The sequence below is a fragment of the Pezoporus wallicus genome, unplaced genomic scaffold (assembly GCF_028554395.1).
Source record: "Pezoporus wallicus isolate ANWC-B61680 ecotype Strahan unplaced genomic scaffold, APGP_CSIRO_Pwel_v1 contig_360, whole genome shotgun sequence".
Lineage (NCBI taxonomy): Eukaryota > Metazoa > Chordata > Aves > Psittaciformes > Psittacidae > Pezoporus > Pezoporus wallicus.
Window position 1 is genome coordinate 4,901,825 of NW_026640059.1, and position 17,088 is coordinate 4,918,912.

Below are 17,088 nucleotides of genomic sequence, written 5' to 3' on the forward strand. Positions count from 1 at the left end.
AAGCAGCCTGTACTTCTCAGTGACAATGTCCAAGAACTGCAACTGCTATTCAAATTCAGCATCAGAGGACGTATTTTGTAAGAACAATTTAAAAGATAAATTTACTAACATTCCAGGCACTAGGTACACTAGGTTTAGAAGGCTGCTTTTCTTAAAGTAAAATCACAAGATATTCTCACAGTAAGGAAAAACTAGGAAAGTGGACTTGCAACAAGAAACTGCATTATCTACTTGTTTTCCAGCATTTACCATTCCCACTTCATGACAGAAAGCTTAAGAAAATAAGAAAAAGAAAAGTCTAACAGAAGGAATACACTCAAAGTTTTACAATGTGTGTCCCCACCAAAACATGCAATTATTTTGCATATTTTTAATTGATTTACAAGACAGAAGCAACTTGAACTTATAGAACACTAACTGTACTAAAATAATTTTCTTTAGCTGTGAATAGTTTCAGTCACAGCTTTACTTAAAAGCTCAGCAGAACACGCATTTTGAGTTTCTCTACGAAGACCCCAAGAAGCCCAAAAAGAATAGAAATACTTGTTCAGAAGACTTGGGCTTAAAACATATGTACTTATTCTTTTACAGAAGATCAACTTACTTGCTAGCTTTGCCTGTAGTCCTGAAGGTCCAGGTTTTGATGTCTCTGACTTGGAAGAGCCTGGTAGAGACAGTTTTGTTTTAGGGAGACTGACTTTTGGGCTGAATCGAGCAGCCCAGTCAAACTTTGAAGAGCCACCTGTTTTACTCTGCTCTTTGTCCCTGCTACTCCTTCTTGGACTGGGGCTGGATGCAGAACGGGAACGTCTAGCTTTATTCTGGTCCTTTCCCTGTTTCACTCTGGCACCCTGAGGAACAGTAGAAGCAGAGGCCACAGCAGAAGAGGAGGAGGATGTGGAAGCTGAAGAAGAAGAATCAGTGATGGTGCTACACCCAGCTTTGGCTGAGGTCACCGATTTTGAAGCCAGCTTGGAGAGTTTTGCTGACTTCTCTTCAGCACCAGTTGATTCAACCGCTGAACCACTCTTTATACAAGACAGATCCTCTGTCCTTTTCCTTTTCTGACTTCGGGAGCTACCAGCAGCTCCACCCTTCCTGGTGTGAGCCTTGCTTGTTGATGGCAATTGTGCAGACTTTGGCTGTTCTTGGTCTAAGTGCCTTCTCTTAGACTTAGTATGCGGCTTGTTAGTTTCCAAGGAAGTTTCACTGTGTTGAAGTGCTTTGGGTTTTTTAGCAGAGCTAGGAGAATTGGTCCTCCTGTAATCTGGACTAGCACTGCGTTTAACCCCTCGAGAATTGTCTTTCTTAGGCACTTGCCCCGTTTTTTGCTTTTCTGAAGTACTGACTCTCTCCGGATCTTCTTGCTGTGGTATTAGGCCAGCAGATGAACTACAGCCTCTGTAGAAGTAAGCAGGAACAGTGTTAGTGTTGAACTCAAAAAAACTCAGTTGCAACAGTTTTGCAAGATAAATGTTAACACTCTCTAATAATCAAGGAAAGCACAGGTAAGAAACACTGTTGATTAAGCTTATACTGAAACAAACAAAAAAAAAAAAAACAAACAAACCATGCTTATAAAGAACAGCCATACAGCAAATCTTTGCTAGCATGAGAACTAAAATAAACTGCAACATAAAAACATAGCACACTTTTTTTTTCAAGAGAAAGGTACGAGGTAACTCGGACAGATTTTACTCTATTTTTATAGATATGTCAAACGGATTAGAAAGAAAAAATAAAAGCCATGAAGCTATTAGCTGAAAGTTTGAGAATGCAAGTTCCACAAGAGAGTAAGGAGCATTCAGTAATGCATAACTAGTCATAACTATTCTAGTTCAAGAAGTCTCTTAATGAAAGGATAGTATCTCATCAATCTTGAAACTGAGGTAATGAATCACACAGAAAAATGGCAAGTCTCTTTGACAGAAAACTATTCCAGTGTGTATATAGGAGTGCACTAAGAGTGCACAAAGCACAACCAAGTTGATTATCCTGAACACAGGCATACTTCTGATTATCCTATGTTTCAATTTATATTGGACATTGCTCAAATTCCTTAAGCAATCTTCTCCAACATGAAGCAGGAAAAGGGGAGAAAGACCTTGAAAGTATTCCAAGACTAGTTATGCAGAAATTGTTTCCTCCCCATCACTGATGGAATGCTTAGTTGCTGAATAAGAAAAACAAAGCACAAACAGAATGTGAAACACTGAAACATATCCACTGAATGCAACACCTAAATTAGGTAAAATCTATTAGTCATACATTTTACAAGAACTCTGTATGACTAGATATATTATGCACAGTTGTGAAGTGCAAGTAACACTGGTTAACATACGAATATGAAGTACAATTACCTTTTAGAAAAGTGTCCCTTGGACTGCTCAGAAGGAGTGTTAGACTGCACTTTGGGTGTCTTTGAAATAGATTTTCTACTCTCAGGAGGGCTATGTGCCTTATGTTTTGCCTGCCCTAAATGTGACCTGTCAGCAGAAAGTCAAAACAGAAATCTATCAGGATTTCAAGATACAAACCTGTAGGTAGAATTATTTATTTCTCTGGACCACTTAAAAATGTTAGTTTACAGCTGCAACCCTTTCCATATCAACCCTTAAAGACATTTCAAAAGAATCATCTGGTGCAGTTAAAAATCACTACCAGTGCAACTGTTTTGTAAAGCACACAATTATTTAGTCATTTTAAATCAATAAAACATCATCTCACACCCAACCTGTGTAGGTAAATTTGACATTTTCTGGTGTGCAAGATTACCAAATTATTCGCTTGAGCATTAAGTTAGCACAATAAGGCACAAGACTAGAGCACCTGTCAAAGACGTCTTCTCAGAAACACCCATCAACCTCAAGATTCCATACATCAAGACTATCCAGTGAGTGTTTACAAGTATCTCTTTGTTCTTCAGTTTAAGAAAGTCAAATGCTCAGAACAGGAATGCAACCATTTACTCAGTAGGAAAGCTCAACCCTGCCAGTTATTTTCTGGCTGCAGATCCAACTAGTTCAAAAGATAAAGAGCTCTTCCATAACAGAGGAATGAAGAAACGCATTCTACCAATGAAGGCAGTCAGATGAGAGGAAACCTGTCATGTCAGAGAAAGGAATGATTTTCATACAGGTAAGCTACGAAAGGTCTTCCAAGCAGCTTTCAGCTGTATGAAAAAAAAATGGTTTATTGCATAAGCTGTTACTGGAGGACAAAGATCATAATATGCCATAGATAAAATTTAAGACATCCTCACATATTCCACATCTACTTTCAAGCCCAATCAGAATTACCACCTGCAAGACTCAGAAAAGACAGCTCTCATCAGCATTTGAAACAGCATAGCATAAATAACTGCTACAGCAAAAAACATGTCATTTGCACTTCCCCAGATATAACACATTTTTGACTGACTCAGCTGTCCTCAGAACTCTAATGCTCAAATCCCACTAACCTTCATGAGACCTCCAACCAACCTAGTATTAATGCTGAAAGAAGCAATATTTCAAAAAAAAAAAAAAAGTTGCTTACACACTATTAACCTAGGCTATCTAGTCCTTCGAGTTAAGCTATACAAGTATCTTTGAATCATATGGGAGGAGAAATGCAGACTTCAGATTTAATTGTCTTCTCCAACCCATGCCTCCTAACATCAAAAAGTTACAAGAGTACACCTTTACAGGAAGATACAAATTTTCACAAGCTTTCAATACCTTCTTCCAACCAAATGACAAATCTAGCAGAAAAGGTAGAGCTAAGCCTGCTACTTGACCAGAAAGTTTCATCATCCTCTTAAGGATTTTAACACAAACTTTAGTAGGAAAAAAGTACCACATCTAACCTAAGTGACAACCACATGATAATATCCTTAAGAGTCAAAATAGTAAAAGTTCAGTAATATGACTGGTTTTCTTTACAGCTTTCCTTCCTCTGTTTTCTTTCAAAGTATTCTTATTTAGTCAGTTGCTCAAAGATATAAAATGCACCTAGACAAGGTGTTTTCCTGGTTTCAGCTGGGATAGTTAATTTTCTTCCTAGCAGCTGGTACAGTGCTGTGTTTTGGCTTTAGTCTAAGAATAATGCTGATAACACAACTACATTTTAGTTGCAGCTCAGCAGCACTTACCCTGATCAAGGACTCTCACGCTCTGCCAGTGAGGAAGGGCACAAGAAAGCAGGAAGGAGCACAGCCTGACCCAGAGTAGCCAAAGAGTTATTCCAAACCACACAGCACTATTCCCAGTATATAAACTGGGGGGAGTTGCTCAGAAGGCCCAGATCACTACTCCGATCAGTTTAGGTATCAGTCAGCAGGCACTAAGCAATTGTACTATGCATCACTTGTGTTTATAGGGTTGGCTTTTTCTCCCTCCTTTCCCCTTTTAGCTTTATATTCTCCCCCCTTGTTATTTCCCTTATTATTAGTAGTAGTAATAGTATTGTACTTCAGTTATTAAGCTGTTCTTATCTCAACCCACAGGTTTTACATTTTTACAATTCTCCCCCTCCTACCCAGAGAAAGGGTGTGAGTGATCAGCTGCATGATTCCGAGTTACCAGCTGGGCTGGTAACTATGAAAAAATAAATCTAAGAGGGTAACAGTCTGAAAAAATTAACAGCATCTTCTGCAAATTACTCCAGTAATTTGTTTTTATTTCTTATAATAGAAGAAATCACTTTTAATATCAAAAGCAAGTGAAACAAAACAGATCTCTAGCTCCTAATAGCAAACTCCAAGATAACCTTGGGAACCTTTCACCTAATCCCGAGTGTTTGGATTTCCCTTTTCCCAACAAAAGACTAAGGCGTGAAATTTAATTTTCCCACTGAAATGTTTTTATTATGGGAGTAACAGAAATTGTTACATAATTTACACTTGGCAGGAACTTCATTTTTCATGTAAGCTAATCGATCAGGGTTCCTTTATTCTGAAGTATATTTTTAAAGCTTATTATCACTTAAAGATATTTTGTTTGCTTTAATTACAACTGTATTCAATTTTGTGCTTTAAGCATTCACACAATTTAAGATCTTTTCAACTAAAATATGACTAAAGGAATACATCAAAACATCAACTATTTAAATCATGCACTGAAGAGTTTCCACTTGTTTCAGGCTTTCCCCCTTCCACTTTTATTACCTTCAGGGTCTTACAAGCTTTACAAACATGATTTCATACCATTGTCCAACTTATGCAGACCAAAACAGCTACAACCATACCCTAGGGATTGTAAATACTGTATCATGCAGGCTATTTGCATTTGCTTTATTTTATTTATCCATCAAACCAACCATAGAAATAACACTCATAGCCAGAGCAGAAAGGTTATACTGGAAATATATATAACAGGGAGTCAAAGTGATAAGTATTTTTTTCATTTTATTATTAAAGACCTATTGTGCTCTCACTTCTCTTTAGTTTAATGATTCACTTGCATGTGTTGCAAAAAGAAGATACAGAAGACAACAGCAACTCTGCACACAGTAGCATATCAGTTAAAAGGAGCATGACATTAACTCCCCTTCTCCAAGATCGACATGCCTGACAGCAAGCAAACTGACAATTTGGAGAGACTGCAGGATTAAATTAAAAGAACTTTAACCAAGTATCATTGTCCCAGTTTATATTAAGGCTGTGACAGCTTGCCTAAGGTTTTGTTAAAAGTTAACTTATATACAAAGGTATGTTGGAATACTTGAGCGAGAAACAGAGTAATGCTTAGAGAACTAAGCGCTATGAAAGGTACAAGGGCAGTTAGAAGACTGATTCTTGTTAAAGGTCGTAATCTACTTGTGCCTTTGGCCATAATTTGAGACTTTTACATTGTAACTTACCTAGTTACAAGCTCTTTATTCTTTCCATTAATGTATCATTCACTCAGAAGCTTTACTTAAACCAATATTCCAGCACCAAGCATTTTGAGAGCCTGCTCCTCATTAATGATGAAAAATGATAAGTATTTATGAGCTCGAGTTTGTCCATTTCAACTTGCAGTGGCAGGTCCAAGAAGACTCAGCGCTTGCTGCACCTTCACTTGTTGCCTCGGGGTTTCTTGGTTTGGTTTCTGGGTGGGTTTTTTTGCCCTCTTTATCCCCCCCCCCCCCCCCCCCTTCTTTATGCTTTGGTTTGGTTGTTTTGCTTGGGTTTTTTTCCCCCAACTTAAACACAGTTTCATAACCCACCCCAAGGCTTCACTCAACCAGGCAAAGCTGTCTGCTGACATATAATTTAATTCAGTCAGTTTAGAATAACACATAGGTAAGTTGACAAGTGATCCACCATTTTGCAGTGTTTACATAAACAGCCCTTAGCCTTCCTTAGAAAACCATAATAAAGAACCAACTAGAACCTGTCCTCAAAGAGTTACTCAATGCATATAAAAAAAACATACCTTTTGAAGTTAGTTAATAAACAAAGTGTTTCATCTAAATCATGTTCCTCAGCAGCTGAGGTATTAAGTATTTCCAAACATGAAGTCTACAAAACTAAACACCCTTTACTTCTGTCAAAAGATGATTTAAAAAAAAAAAAGCAATAGCAGTAGGCTGTGTAAAAAAAACTATTTTCTCTCCTCAGAAATACATCACTTGTCTTACCCATAGACTCAAACATTAAATTTAGTTTATGCACAAGTCTCAGGATGTTAACATTTAATATATTATCAAGACTGGTCCAAAACCAAATCTTGTTTAGAAGGTAAGTGGTGTAAGTGACAAAAACATTCTTGTTGTTTTATTATTTGGAAAAGGCCAGTCCAAAGTGTTTGAGATACTACTTATAACTTATGTTCTCTATGAAATTAAAGATTTCGTCTTCAATCTCAAAGGCACAAAACTGAAAATCTGAAAACTTACTTTTATAGCGTATCATACTTTCATACACAACTGCAACAGCATAGCAGTCAATCAAACTGATATCCTACTGAGATACTGTTCCTAAAGATTTCAGAAGAATGACAATATGCATATTAAAAAAATAAGTGCCACTGTCATTTCATGAAACTAAAATATTTGAAATGTTCTACCTCATAGGACCACTTCCATTACTCCATACCAATACACTGAAACATTGCTCACAACTGAAAGGAGCAGTCAAATGCATCTCTTTCAGAAAAGAAGTTACTGTGTGCTTCACAAGATAGCTTCCAAATTGCTCCCATTCAAAGTAAATAATATGGCATCACTGGGAACTTAAGCCACAAAGGCAACAATTCCTCAGCACACATGGTGACTACGTAGACAGTTAAAGTGACAGCAAGTACCTCCTCCTGCCCCCATGAAAAGGGTGCTCTCATTAATGCAACTGCTTCCCACTCCTCTTTGGTTTACTGCTGCAAAGGGAAGCTTTAGCATCATTACTGCTTCCTTACAAACCTGCAAACAGTCATCCTTCAGTGGTAAGTGCTGGAAGATAGTTCAGACAAGAGTTTATGCTGTACAGTTAGAAAGGTGCCATCATAACTGTAACTGCAATTAGAATGGTAACACTAAACATTTTGCAAACTGTTAGTACTGCCATTAAGAACTATAATATCCACAAGAGCAGAAAGTCATCCAAAGCACAAAGTTACTCCAACCTCAGTACTGATAACAGAAGAATCGCATTAGTCCAACTTCACAAAGGCCAGTTTGGTTATAGAATCATAGAATAGTTAGGGTTGGAAAGGACCTTAAGATCATCTAGTTCCAACCCCCCTGCCATCAGCCAGAACACCCCACACTAAACCATGTCACCCAAGGCTCTGTCCAACCTGGCTTTGAACACCGCCAGGGATGGAGCATTCACAACCTCCCTGGGAAACCCATTCCAGTGCCTCACCACCCTTACAGTAAAGAACTTCTTCCTTACATCCAATCTAAACTTCCCCTGTTTAACCCATTACCCCTTGTCCTATCACTTACAGTCCCTCCCCAGCATCCTTATAGGCCCTCTTCAGATACCGGAAGGCTGCTATGAGGTCTCCATGCCACCTTCTCTTCTCCAGGCTGAACAGCCCCAACTTTCTCAGCCTATCTTCATATGGGAGTATGTGCATATATGGGGAAGAAAACAGTTCATCAGTTATAAGTCTGTTTTCAAATACATCCTCTGCTTCCACTAGAGAAAAGCACACATAACGTATGCCAAGCTCCCTTACAATTTGTGCTGCGACAGTCATCTTACACTATCTGTGATACTGTGTTGAATGTTAAATTGCTAGTAAAACTCCAGCAGAAAACACATCATGGGCTTCCCCACTCCTTTTGACTGCAAGTATTGATGTTATTAGGGTGACAGCAAATAAGCCCAGTCTAGACAAAAAAGGGTTTGCACTGTTGCTTCCAGGTTAAGAGAAATCTGCCAGTATAATATGTCACAGGAGGAAGATTAAAAGCATTTATGCTTTATGTACTAGACCAGAGAGGAGTTTGGAGTTTCCCAAGTCCTCAAGCAAGAGAACAGTAGCTGTTCAGCAAGTTAAACTGATAAAGTTTTAACAGAAGACCTTTAAGCTGCAAAACGGTCAAAGACTATATACAGAAGGACATGCACTAGCATTTCAGCTTGGAAGTGATGATACCATTCTCCAGCCTCTCTGCTTACTTTTTAACACCTTATTCAACCCAAGCCTATTGTAGTGTTCACTCCATTTGGAACGTAAGAGACAGAGGCAAAGCTAAGGCTATTGCAAAGCCATTTGGCTATACAACCACACACTGACATTCGAATAGGCGACTTCACATCAAAGTCTGAAATTGCAGTACAAGTGACAAACTGCACAAATACTCTAAGTTTTTGTCATTTATTCTGTATTTTGAAAGTATGTGCACCTCAGCCACAAGAAAGCTTCAAGAAAAAAGCATTTCCAGCATTTAGAAAGCTATTTATACAAAGAAAAAATGTAATCAACTACACAAGTTCAGACAGTATTGAAACTTGTCCTCGCTCAAAGGCGTATGACTGCATATCTGTGACCAAAGTGAAGTAACCTTCAACACTTCAGAAGGCGTGGCCCTTAAGTTGCTTATAAACTTTGTGGCTAATTTTAAGCATGAAGCAACAACCCCCTACAGACTCACATTACTGCTTAATTCCCTATACTGTACTAAGTTTTGACGGGTTTTTTGTAGGGTTGGGTGTTTTTCTGTTTTTTTTTTTTCTTTTTTGTTGTTGTTCAGTTTTTTTACATTTGTGCATGGGGTTTGGTTTGGGTTAAGAAACACATGGATCTAATAAAGTGACTGAATAAAATCTCCTACTGCCTGTACAACCACATTAATAAGTAGTGCAGATCAACAGACAAAACCATAAAGCAAGATAGCTGTCATTAAGGACCAACGTCCAACAGTTATGCATTTCAATAATTTCTACTTCAAAGGAGAGCAGACTACAACCACAGGTGACCAGGAGGCAAGAGCTTCTTTCACAGAGCACAACTCCCAGTCTGCCTTGATCCAGAAAGATTCCAATTCAAAGTACTCCAAGACTATCTTCACTATGTTAGCCAAAACAGTAGGTAAGGATGACACATTTGCTTGAAAAGAACATTCTCAACTCCAGCTAAAATACTAACATGCATCCTAAGCCCACAAGTTTTTTTTGCACAATATAAGCATATCATTGAAGCTGCTCTTGCCACAGTTTCTTCATTCTATTTAAATGAATTTACAGTTGAAATTGAAGAGTTGCATTTTATGGATGACAAATGTCAAAAAGATTAGAAGTTAGTGTTCCAAGTGTTTAAAAAAAAAAACAAAAACCAAACAACTAATGTATGAAAAGGTGTGTTTGGCTGCAGGGGAGGAGAAAGGGGGGCACTGGGTTGGTGGGTTTGTTTGTTTTGGGGTTCCCCACCTTTTTTTTTTTAAAAAAAAGCCAAAGTAGTATGAATTACCACGGTACAGAACGGCTTAATGAAGAAGGTACATCAAGCTGTGAACTCTAAACCCTCCTAATGTACTGCTCAATAGCAGAACTAGAAGATACTATGTCACCTCATGCGTGGAAGGATTAGTCCTGAAGTTTGTGTCTAAAGCCAGGCAACCAGGGACAGAGCGACTGTTATCAAGAGCCTCTGCCTCCATTTAATCTACAAAATTTTCAAGGACCCGATAGATCTGTCTTGCATTGTTCCTTGCACAATAGCCTTTTCTGCCCAGCAGCTTACTAAAGAGGAAACACAGAAGACAGTAAAAGAAATCAAGTTCATTATAAAGTTTATATTAACCAGCATGCTTTATGCAAGCCTTTTATATTCTTTGCCAGCCAGAAATGCTTGTTCAGAGATAGAACAGGACCTGCCCTGACTTTCTACAGAGCCTGTATTTTCAAAGAGACTTGTAATCTTTCATCCTCTTCACTTAAGCAAAGAGCTTTGGTTCTGATAAAGGTCACAGTTGAGGAGTACAATACACTCTTGCTCATGGAAGTCTGATACACACAGATTTGAGGAGGTCCAGTCATTTAAGATAAGCTGCATCTTGAACCATTGTGTGATAGCTTAAGTAACAGATCACAATAAAAAACAGCAGATGAGTAACTTTCTTGCAAGGAAAAAGTGCTACCCCTAAAATTCTTCAATTTGTCTGATTCACTGTAGAAGTCTCCCTGGCATTCTGCTATTAAATCTGAATAAATAGTAGATACCTGAAAAATCCCCACCCCATGCCCAAATAACTGGGCTCTAGTCTTTTATTCTAGGAAGAGGATTATTAATTCCAGGTCAAATTCAGTGGAAGGAAAGAGCTCGTAGGGCAATATCCTACTAAACATCCATTCAGATGTAGAGATAAGACAGAACGGACAGAATGGAATGAAGAAGGGTTCACCATGTCAACATGTCTCAGTTAAAGGAGTATTCTATACAGACAATTCTAGCTTGCAAAATAATCAGCTACATAGGGCAGCAACTTCCTCCTCATTATGCTACAGAAGCCCAAGAGAGAAGTCTTGCGTTTATCACCTGGTTTTCCACTTGTGCAGTAGATTAGTTTAGAAAAAGTGAAGCTGCCTTTTGCAGACTGAATTAATCCCTGCAAGGTTCTTTGGAAGAACAGCTAGCTTCCTTCACCCATTCCACAGTGATCTCATTCTCAGACTTTGTATTAGTTAAGAAATATACCTTATCTTCATTTTCATTATAGCCTGATTTCTTAATGGCAAAAGAAAAAACAAAAACAAAAAACACCACCCTATTTTGTGCCACTGACCTGCAGTACTTTAATACTCTTATAACCCCCTCCCCCAAAAAAAGCCCAAGATACACATATTCAAACAACTGCACCAGTAACACCTCTGAAGAAGCAGAATATAAACAGATGCTTCCTACCATGATACTATAACCATTTTTCATAAGATTAATAATGTAACAAAATTAAAGCAGCACCTATCCATACAAGCTCCAGTCAGACGAAGACTCTTAATTCTTTAAAGAACACAACAATAACTATACAGTCAGCTTCCACAGAAAAGTTTCAAGGATCATCTTTGTTCTGCATTGTAGAGGCATCGCTTACAGAAAAAATACAATTTGGTCCACTTGGTCACTAGGGCAAGTATATTAAAAGAATGGCAAACCTTTTGTTCCTGAATTATTCTAAAACTGTACTGGATTAATATAAAGTGCAAGGGAACAGAGAGGTGGCAGTTATTCAGTCTTCTCTAACAGGGACACAACTTTTTTCTCAGATTACACATATCAGACTTTCACTCCCCCCCCCCCCTTTATTTTTTTGTTATCAGGAAAGGAAGAGGAGAAAGGAATTTACTGCTACCTGTGATCTGTGGAATGTAGCTCAGTTACACTTTTTCTCCACAGATCTGCTACTGCTATTCTAGCTAAACATGCATGATTGAAAGTTTTTTATGTCTTCAACTCATGCAATGACAGTACAGATAGCATTTCAGGGGCAAGAAGTTTTTAAACAAGTTTCAGTGCTTGGAATAGAGGATAGAAAACATTCTCTAATTAAATCACATCAACCTTGCTTTTACACATTAAAACACACAGACAATAGCCATACCTTCCTCCTACTGCGTCGTCTTGTGGCTGGGCCCCAGCAGTGTTCCTCTGTGAACGTCGCAGTGACCCCCCTGGATTGTTATTAGGCCGGTTGGACATTGGCACCTCTCTCCTGAAGGGACATACCCTTTCTAGACACTATCATTCACTGAAAGACAAGAGAGAGATAATCATAAGAGACATGGCATGAAGCTCACAGCCATGCCTCAAGAGGCAAATGTAAAATGCTATTAAGACAAAAAAAACTTTGAACAATTTTTAGTTAAAAGACAAATAGATCAAGATCCTTCTCAAGAATCTTCAGACCCTTAATACAGAGCAACCAGTTCTCAATATATATACACCATACAGATGACCCCTTGGACTAGATGACCTTTAAACGTCCCTTCCAACCCAAACTATTCTATAATGACATGCTTCTTTTCTGACAGGCTTTTATAATTATTTGAAGGAAACAAGACAAATGCAATTTAAGATGACCTGTATTTGTCAACACTAAGTAAAAACACACCAAGTAATAAAACTCAATGCCTGATAGAAAACAATAGTACTTAAGCATTTTATTGTGGGAGATTACAATGCCAGTTTTGAGAATAAACAGCAGTATGCAGAAGATAACACAAGTAACTTAACTAATTTGCTTTTAAAGCAGCTTCTTTCTGTAGGCAGATTTATGCAACTTCCATTTGTGTAAAAATATATAGTTAAATTCAGGAAAAGAGATCTAGCTATATAAGCAAGTTCTTGCTCACCAGAGCTTAGTTAGTGTGAAGAGGTATTTGAGACAGAAGAATTAATGAGTGAACATATTTAAAAATAAAAAATAAAAAAATTCCATGTGATGGCTTTGCATTGCTAATTGTGGAATTTCTTTGTGACTGCTATGGATCTACACAGTATTTTGGTAGCTATTTGTAAAAGACTACCATAACACCAAGCTGCAGGCCTCAGAAACAGAGGTCTTTCAGGATCAAGCCTCACTTGGATCTTCAGTGGAAAGATAACTTTTGTATACTATTCTAAATTGCAATTTCTATACAGAGAGCATAGCAACAAGACCACACAATTGTCTATATGCTGATTCATTATATCTATAACACAGTAAACAAAGAGTCTGCCAGGAAAAAGTTTAAAACATTTCAGCTGCAGATAACTAAGGCTCAGTTCAAATTTAAATGCCTCCAATAAAATAATTCTGAAGATCTGGTATTGTCAGGAAAGCCAGACAACACTTCGCTATATTTATTCCTCTCAAAAAGCCTTATGGAACTGAACATAAGGGAGTGGTGGGGGAGGAGAGGCATCCTGAATTATTCTGTTTTACTGTAGGCCATAAGAAATCAGGACATAAACTGGTATTACACAAAACATTACCTCACATACCTAGTACAATGCCAAAAGGAACATACATACAATCAAGACACCTGCACAGCACACATGGTTAGTAATCAGGATTCTGCTGGCTAGATCCAGTCTTGTTACACTGTAAAAATGCAGCCCAGTACCGAAAGCTCCCAGTTAGCATGCCAGAAATATTTTAAATAAACTCCATGAATCAAAGAACAGAATTTAGGCAGAACTGCTCCCCATCCTAATCCTAGGAGTCAAAAGCATCTTTTGACAGTTCTTACATTCTTCCTACTGAGAGGTCCAACACAGACATAGACAGCAAAAGCCAGAAGTAGGACTGATTAGCAAATCGCCGTATTTACCTTATGCTTAGAAGCTTGGAAGAATGTAAGTGGAGCACAAAATACACAATCCCACAAAACATTGTTCAATGAACCTCACAACTAAAAAGTCTTGATGACTGGGAAGTTGAGAAGGCTGTAAACGCTACTCTTCAAAAGCTGAGCTTTTCTTCTTCATGACTATTTTTCTTATTGTAGTTCCTAACTCCTAGCAAATACTCCCACCAGCTTTCCAGTAACACAACACCTTCAGTCTACAACTTCTGATGCTTTAGAGCACAAAGATTTACAGTAGAACAGAAAAAGCCTCCTATAGCTGGAAACTATGACAGCTTGCTGGTGCAGGCAGATCAGTCAGGCTGAGGAGAGAACAAATAGTGGCATTCTCTTCAGAGTATGCTACAGATGGCAAGACAAGAAGCCTAGCATTAACCAGGCTGAAAGTTGACCAAGGTTCCAACACTACCTAGGGGGTCTAGCTGCAGTCAGTCACAGACACTGTCAAATGCCATTATGCATTCTCTAGTATTTTATATTCAAACAGAAAAATGAAAATAAAAAAACAAACACACCCCCCCCCAAAAAAAAAAAACCAACAAACGATCTCTTCATAAGCACCAGCAAGCAGGCACATTCTGTGCATTTTCTGAAATGAGGGAGTACTGCCCTCTACAAAGACCAACTGAAGCTGAAATTGGGTACTCCTGTCAAACTATGGTATGGTTGCCATTATCTATTGCATCACCCTGTACTGACTGTAGGAACGTGCATTCCAGCAGGTTTCATTCTGCAAAAGAATCAACGCTCACTCTGCAGCTCTGCTAGATCAGCCACATGCCTTTCTACCTAGGGCCAGCACAGGGCCTCCTCCACCAAACACGAGAAGAGTTAGGTTGAAGAAAACATCACACAAGCAACCCTGGTGCTGTCTAAAGAAGCTTCAGTTTAATGTTTACCTCTCTGCATCAGCCAGCCATTTTAAGTGGTCTGTGCTTAGAAGTTATTCAGCACAGTGTGTTGCCATATTTTCAGCTGTGTAGAAGAATGAAATGGCAAATGGTTTATCCTGTAAGGCATCTGTCAAGTCAAGATGATGTCCAGAGTTACCTTCTTTATTCAAAACTCTCAACTCTGCTTCTTATTGTGTAGTGTGTAACCATGACTCCCAGTTTGCCTTTAAATATAATGCTGCTTCATGATTCAGCTATGACCTTTAACATCAAAATATTAACTGAAGTCTCACTGCAAGTATATAAAGCCACACAATACCATGTGTCCAGTTAGTCTAGTACAGAAAACATCTTTTCAGTGGGTCACAACTGTCTTCCACATTCTACAACAAGAGCTCCAAGGATCCTAAATTTGAGCTGTTCTCTTTCAGACCTGTCCCTCCACCTATAGGCCTTACTACCAGCACCTGGCTTCTTCCCCCATTTAGAAACCTCAGTTCAAAGTAGATGCGTAACCCAGTAGATTAGCTGAATGTGCCAGTGCAGTCCTGTCACATTTTAAGAGTTTTCTCAACTATAGTGAGCATTTTTCCCCACTCCCCCAACCAAAAAAAGCACTACAACTGTACATCAGACCTCCATGCTTCAGTTGACAGACTTTGCAGTTTGCAAATTTTAAGTTCAGGTCCTCTTCTAGCGTAAAGTTTTGTAAACAAGCCATTACAGTCCCAGCTGTAATGATGCTAAAGCACTGGCCCAAAGATGCTCTCTTCATAAGCAGACTCTTTAGATTGAGGATAAATTCTAAAAGCCAGCATTTCAAATAAATCCACAACACATCTTCTGAAGATATCTAACAGCACTGGCATGTAACTGTTATTTTGTTGCATAGTATTCATGAGTTTTAGTAAATGCTTCAAATACCATTAACAGTGAGTGCCCTTTGCTACGGTACAAGAAAGAAAATAGAGTTCCTTTCTGTAGACCTATTACAAACACTATAGCCAATGTATAGCTAACTACTTAGGTTCCACAGGAACACAAGATACAAAAAACACTTGATAACTTGCCGTGAAGCCTTTACCTTTCTTCTCATGGGAAAGCCAATACGAAAAGACAGACACTTTTCCACACCTTTAAAGCAAAAAGATGAACTAGACAACTACAGAACAAGCCTGTATTGGCTTTTACCTAACGGAAATCACTACAGTTCACAGGGAATTCCTTCAAGGGAAGGTAGCCTGTTGCTATGTAGGCTACAGTGAGGAAAAGAGTGAGTAAACTGAAGCACTCCAATAGGCTCTAAGGCCACTAACAGTGTAACAAGGCACACCAGTAACAACACCTGTAAAAATGGATTTGAACCTTTTCACAAGAAAGGGCATTCCACACCCTCTACATGGATGAGCTCTAGAATTTGTCTGGGGGGTGTGTTTGGAAGGGTTTTTTAAGTTCTTAGCAAGAGTCTTGGTAGTACAGGAAACATTCAGGCATTTACACTCCAATTTCCTGTATATTTAAGGATATGCCTAGAACCTCTGCCTGTAACACTTCTTAATACCCATTAGCAGCTTACAGCTGAGCTAAGTGCACTGGTCAGTATACTCCTCTTTTGTACCTTGGCCCCAAAACCAGTGCCTTACTTCATGCTGCTCCAGTAATCCAGCTTCTCAAAATTGCAAAGACTTACTACTCTGCAGTCAGTATTAGGCAAAAGGGAGGGAGAAGGAAAAGATGAGGATGTTTATACGCCTTGTAAGTTCAGATCATTTCTTCCAGAAAGTTGCATATCTTGACAGTCGAAACCCAGAGTTTAGCATACTCAACAGAAAACATTAAGTCTAAGACTTCAAATTTACATTCCTTCAATATAAACAACAGTGATTTACTTGATCAACTGTATCTGTGATAAACCTAGTCAGTTAAGAAGCAGCATTCTAAACACATAAGCATACAATATATTTGACACTATAATTGCAACTGAACAACTTAGTGCATATGGTTTAGTAACTATTGAATTGGTTTTGACCCATATTACTTAATTTTAAATTGATCTCACAGCTACACCTCATTTTTGCTCACTGCTCACAAGGTTCTCATTTACCTGCAAACATACACACCTATTTTCCTGCCTTGCAAGCAAGCACTTGCAACCACTCAATTACTTCTACTACACTACCTTGACTCAAATATATTAGGATGACTTTTTGGACCAGTTAGTTGCTCTAAACTGAGTCTCGTGCAGCTGACTTTGACAAAACATTCTTCCTCACTGTACTCTCCAAATTCAGCAGTTATTCACCTGCCCACTTTTACCACTGCAGTCCTCATCCCCAAACATAAATTTCATGTCAAAGCTCCATGCAGGCAGAAGCTTGTATTTTCAGTGTAGCTACCTCATGCCCCTTCTGCTTGTAGAAATAGTTCATGGAATAATTT

General features: G+C 38.5%; 1 protein-coding gene across 16 annotated transcripts in view; it reads right to left on the reverse strand.

The window, feature by feature from the left end:
- TRIP12 (thyroid hormone receptor interactor 12) overlaps positions 1-17,088 on the reverse strand; it is an 83,003-nt gene that overhangs the window by 40,116 nt on the left and 25,799 nt on the right. For 12 of the 16 annotated variants that reach the window (XM_057417101.1, XM_057417100.1, XM_057417097.1 and 9 more), the window contains exons 2-4: positions 12,010-12,156; positions 2,361-2,486; positions 605-1,401 (exon numbers count right to left, since the gene is read on the reverse strand). In XM_057417101.1, the coding sequence (XP_057273084.1) occupies positions 605-1,401; positions 2,361-2,486; positions 12,010-12,107 (1,021 nt within the window). In that variant the 5' untranslated portion in view covers positions 12,108-12,156. Of the gene's footprint in view, positions 1-604; positions 1,402-2,360; positions 2,487-12,009; positions 12,157-17,088 lie in introns of those variants that run through there. The other 4 variants (XM_057417103.1, XM_057417102.1, XM_057417098.1 and 1 more) reach the window with 3 other exon arrangements.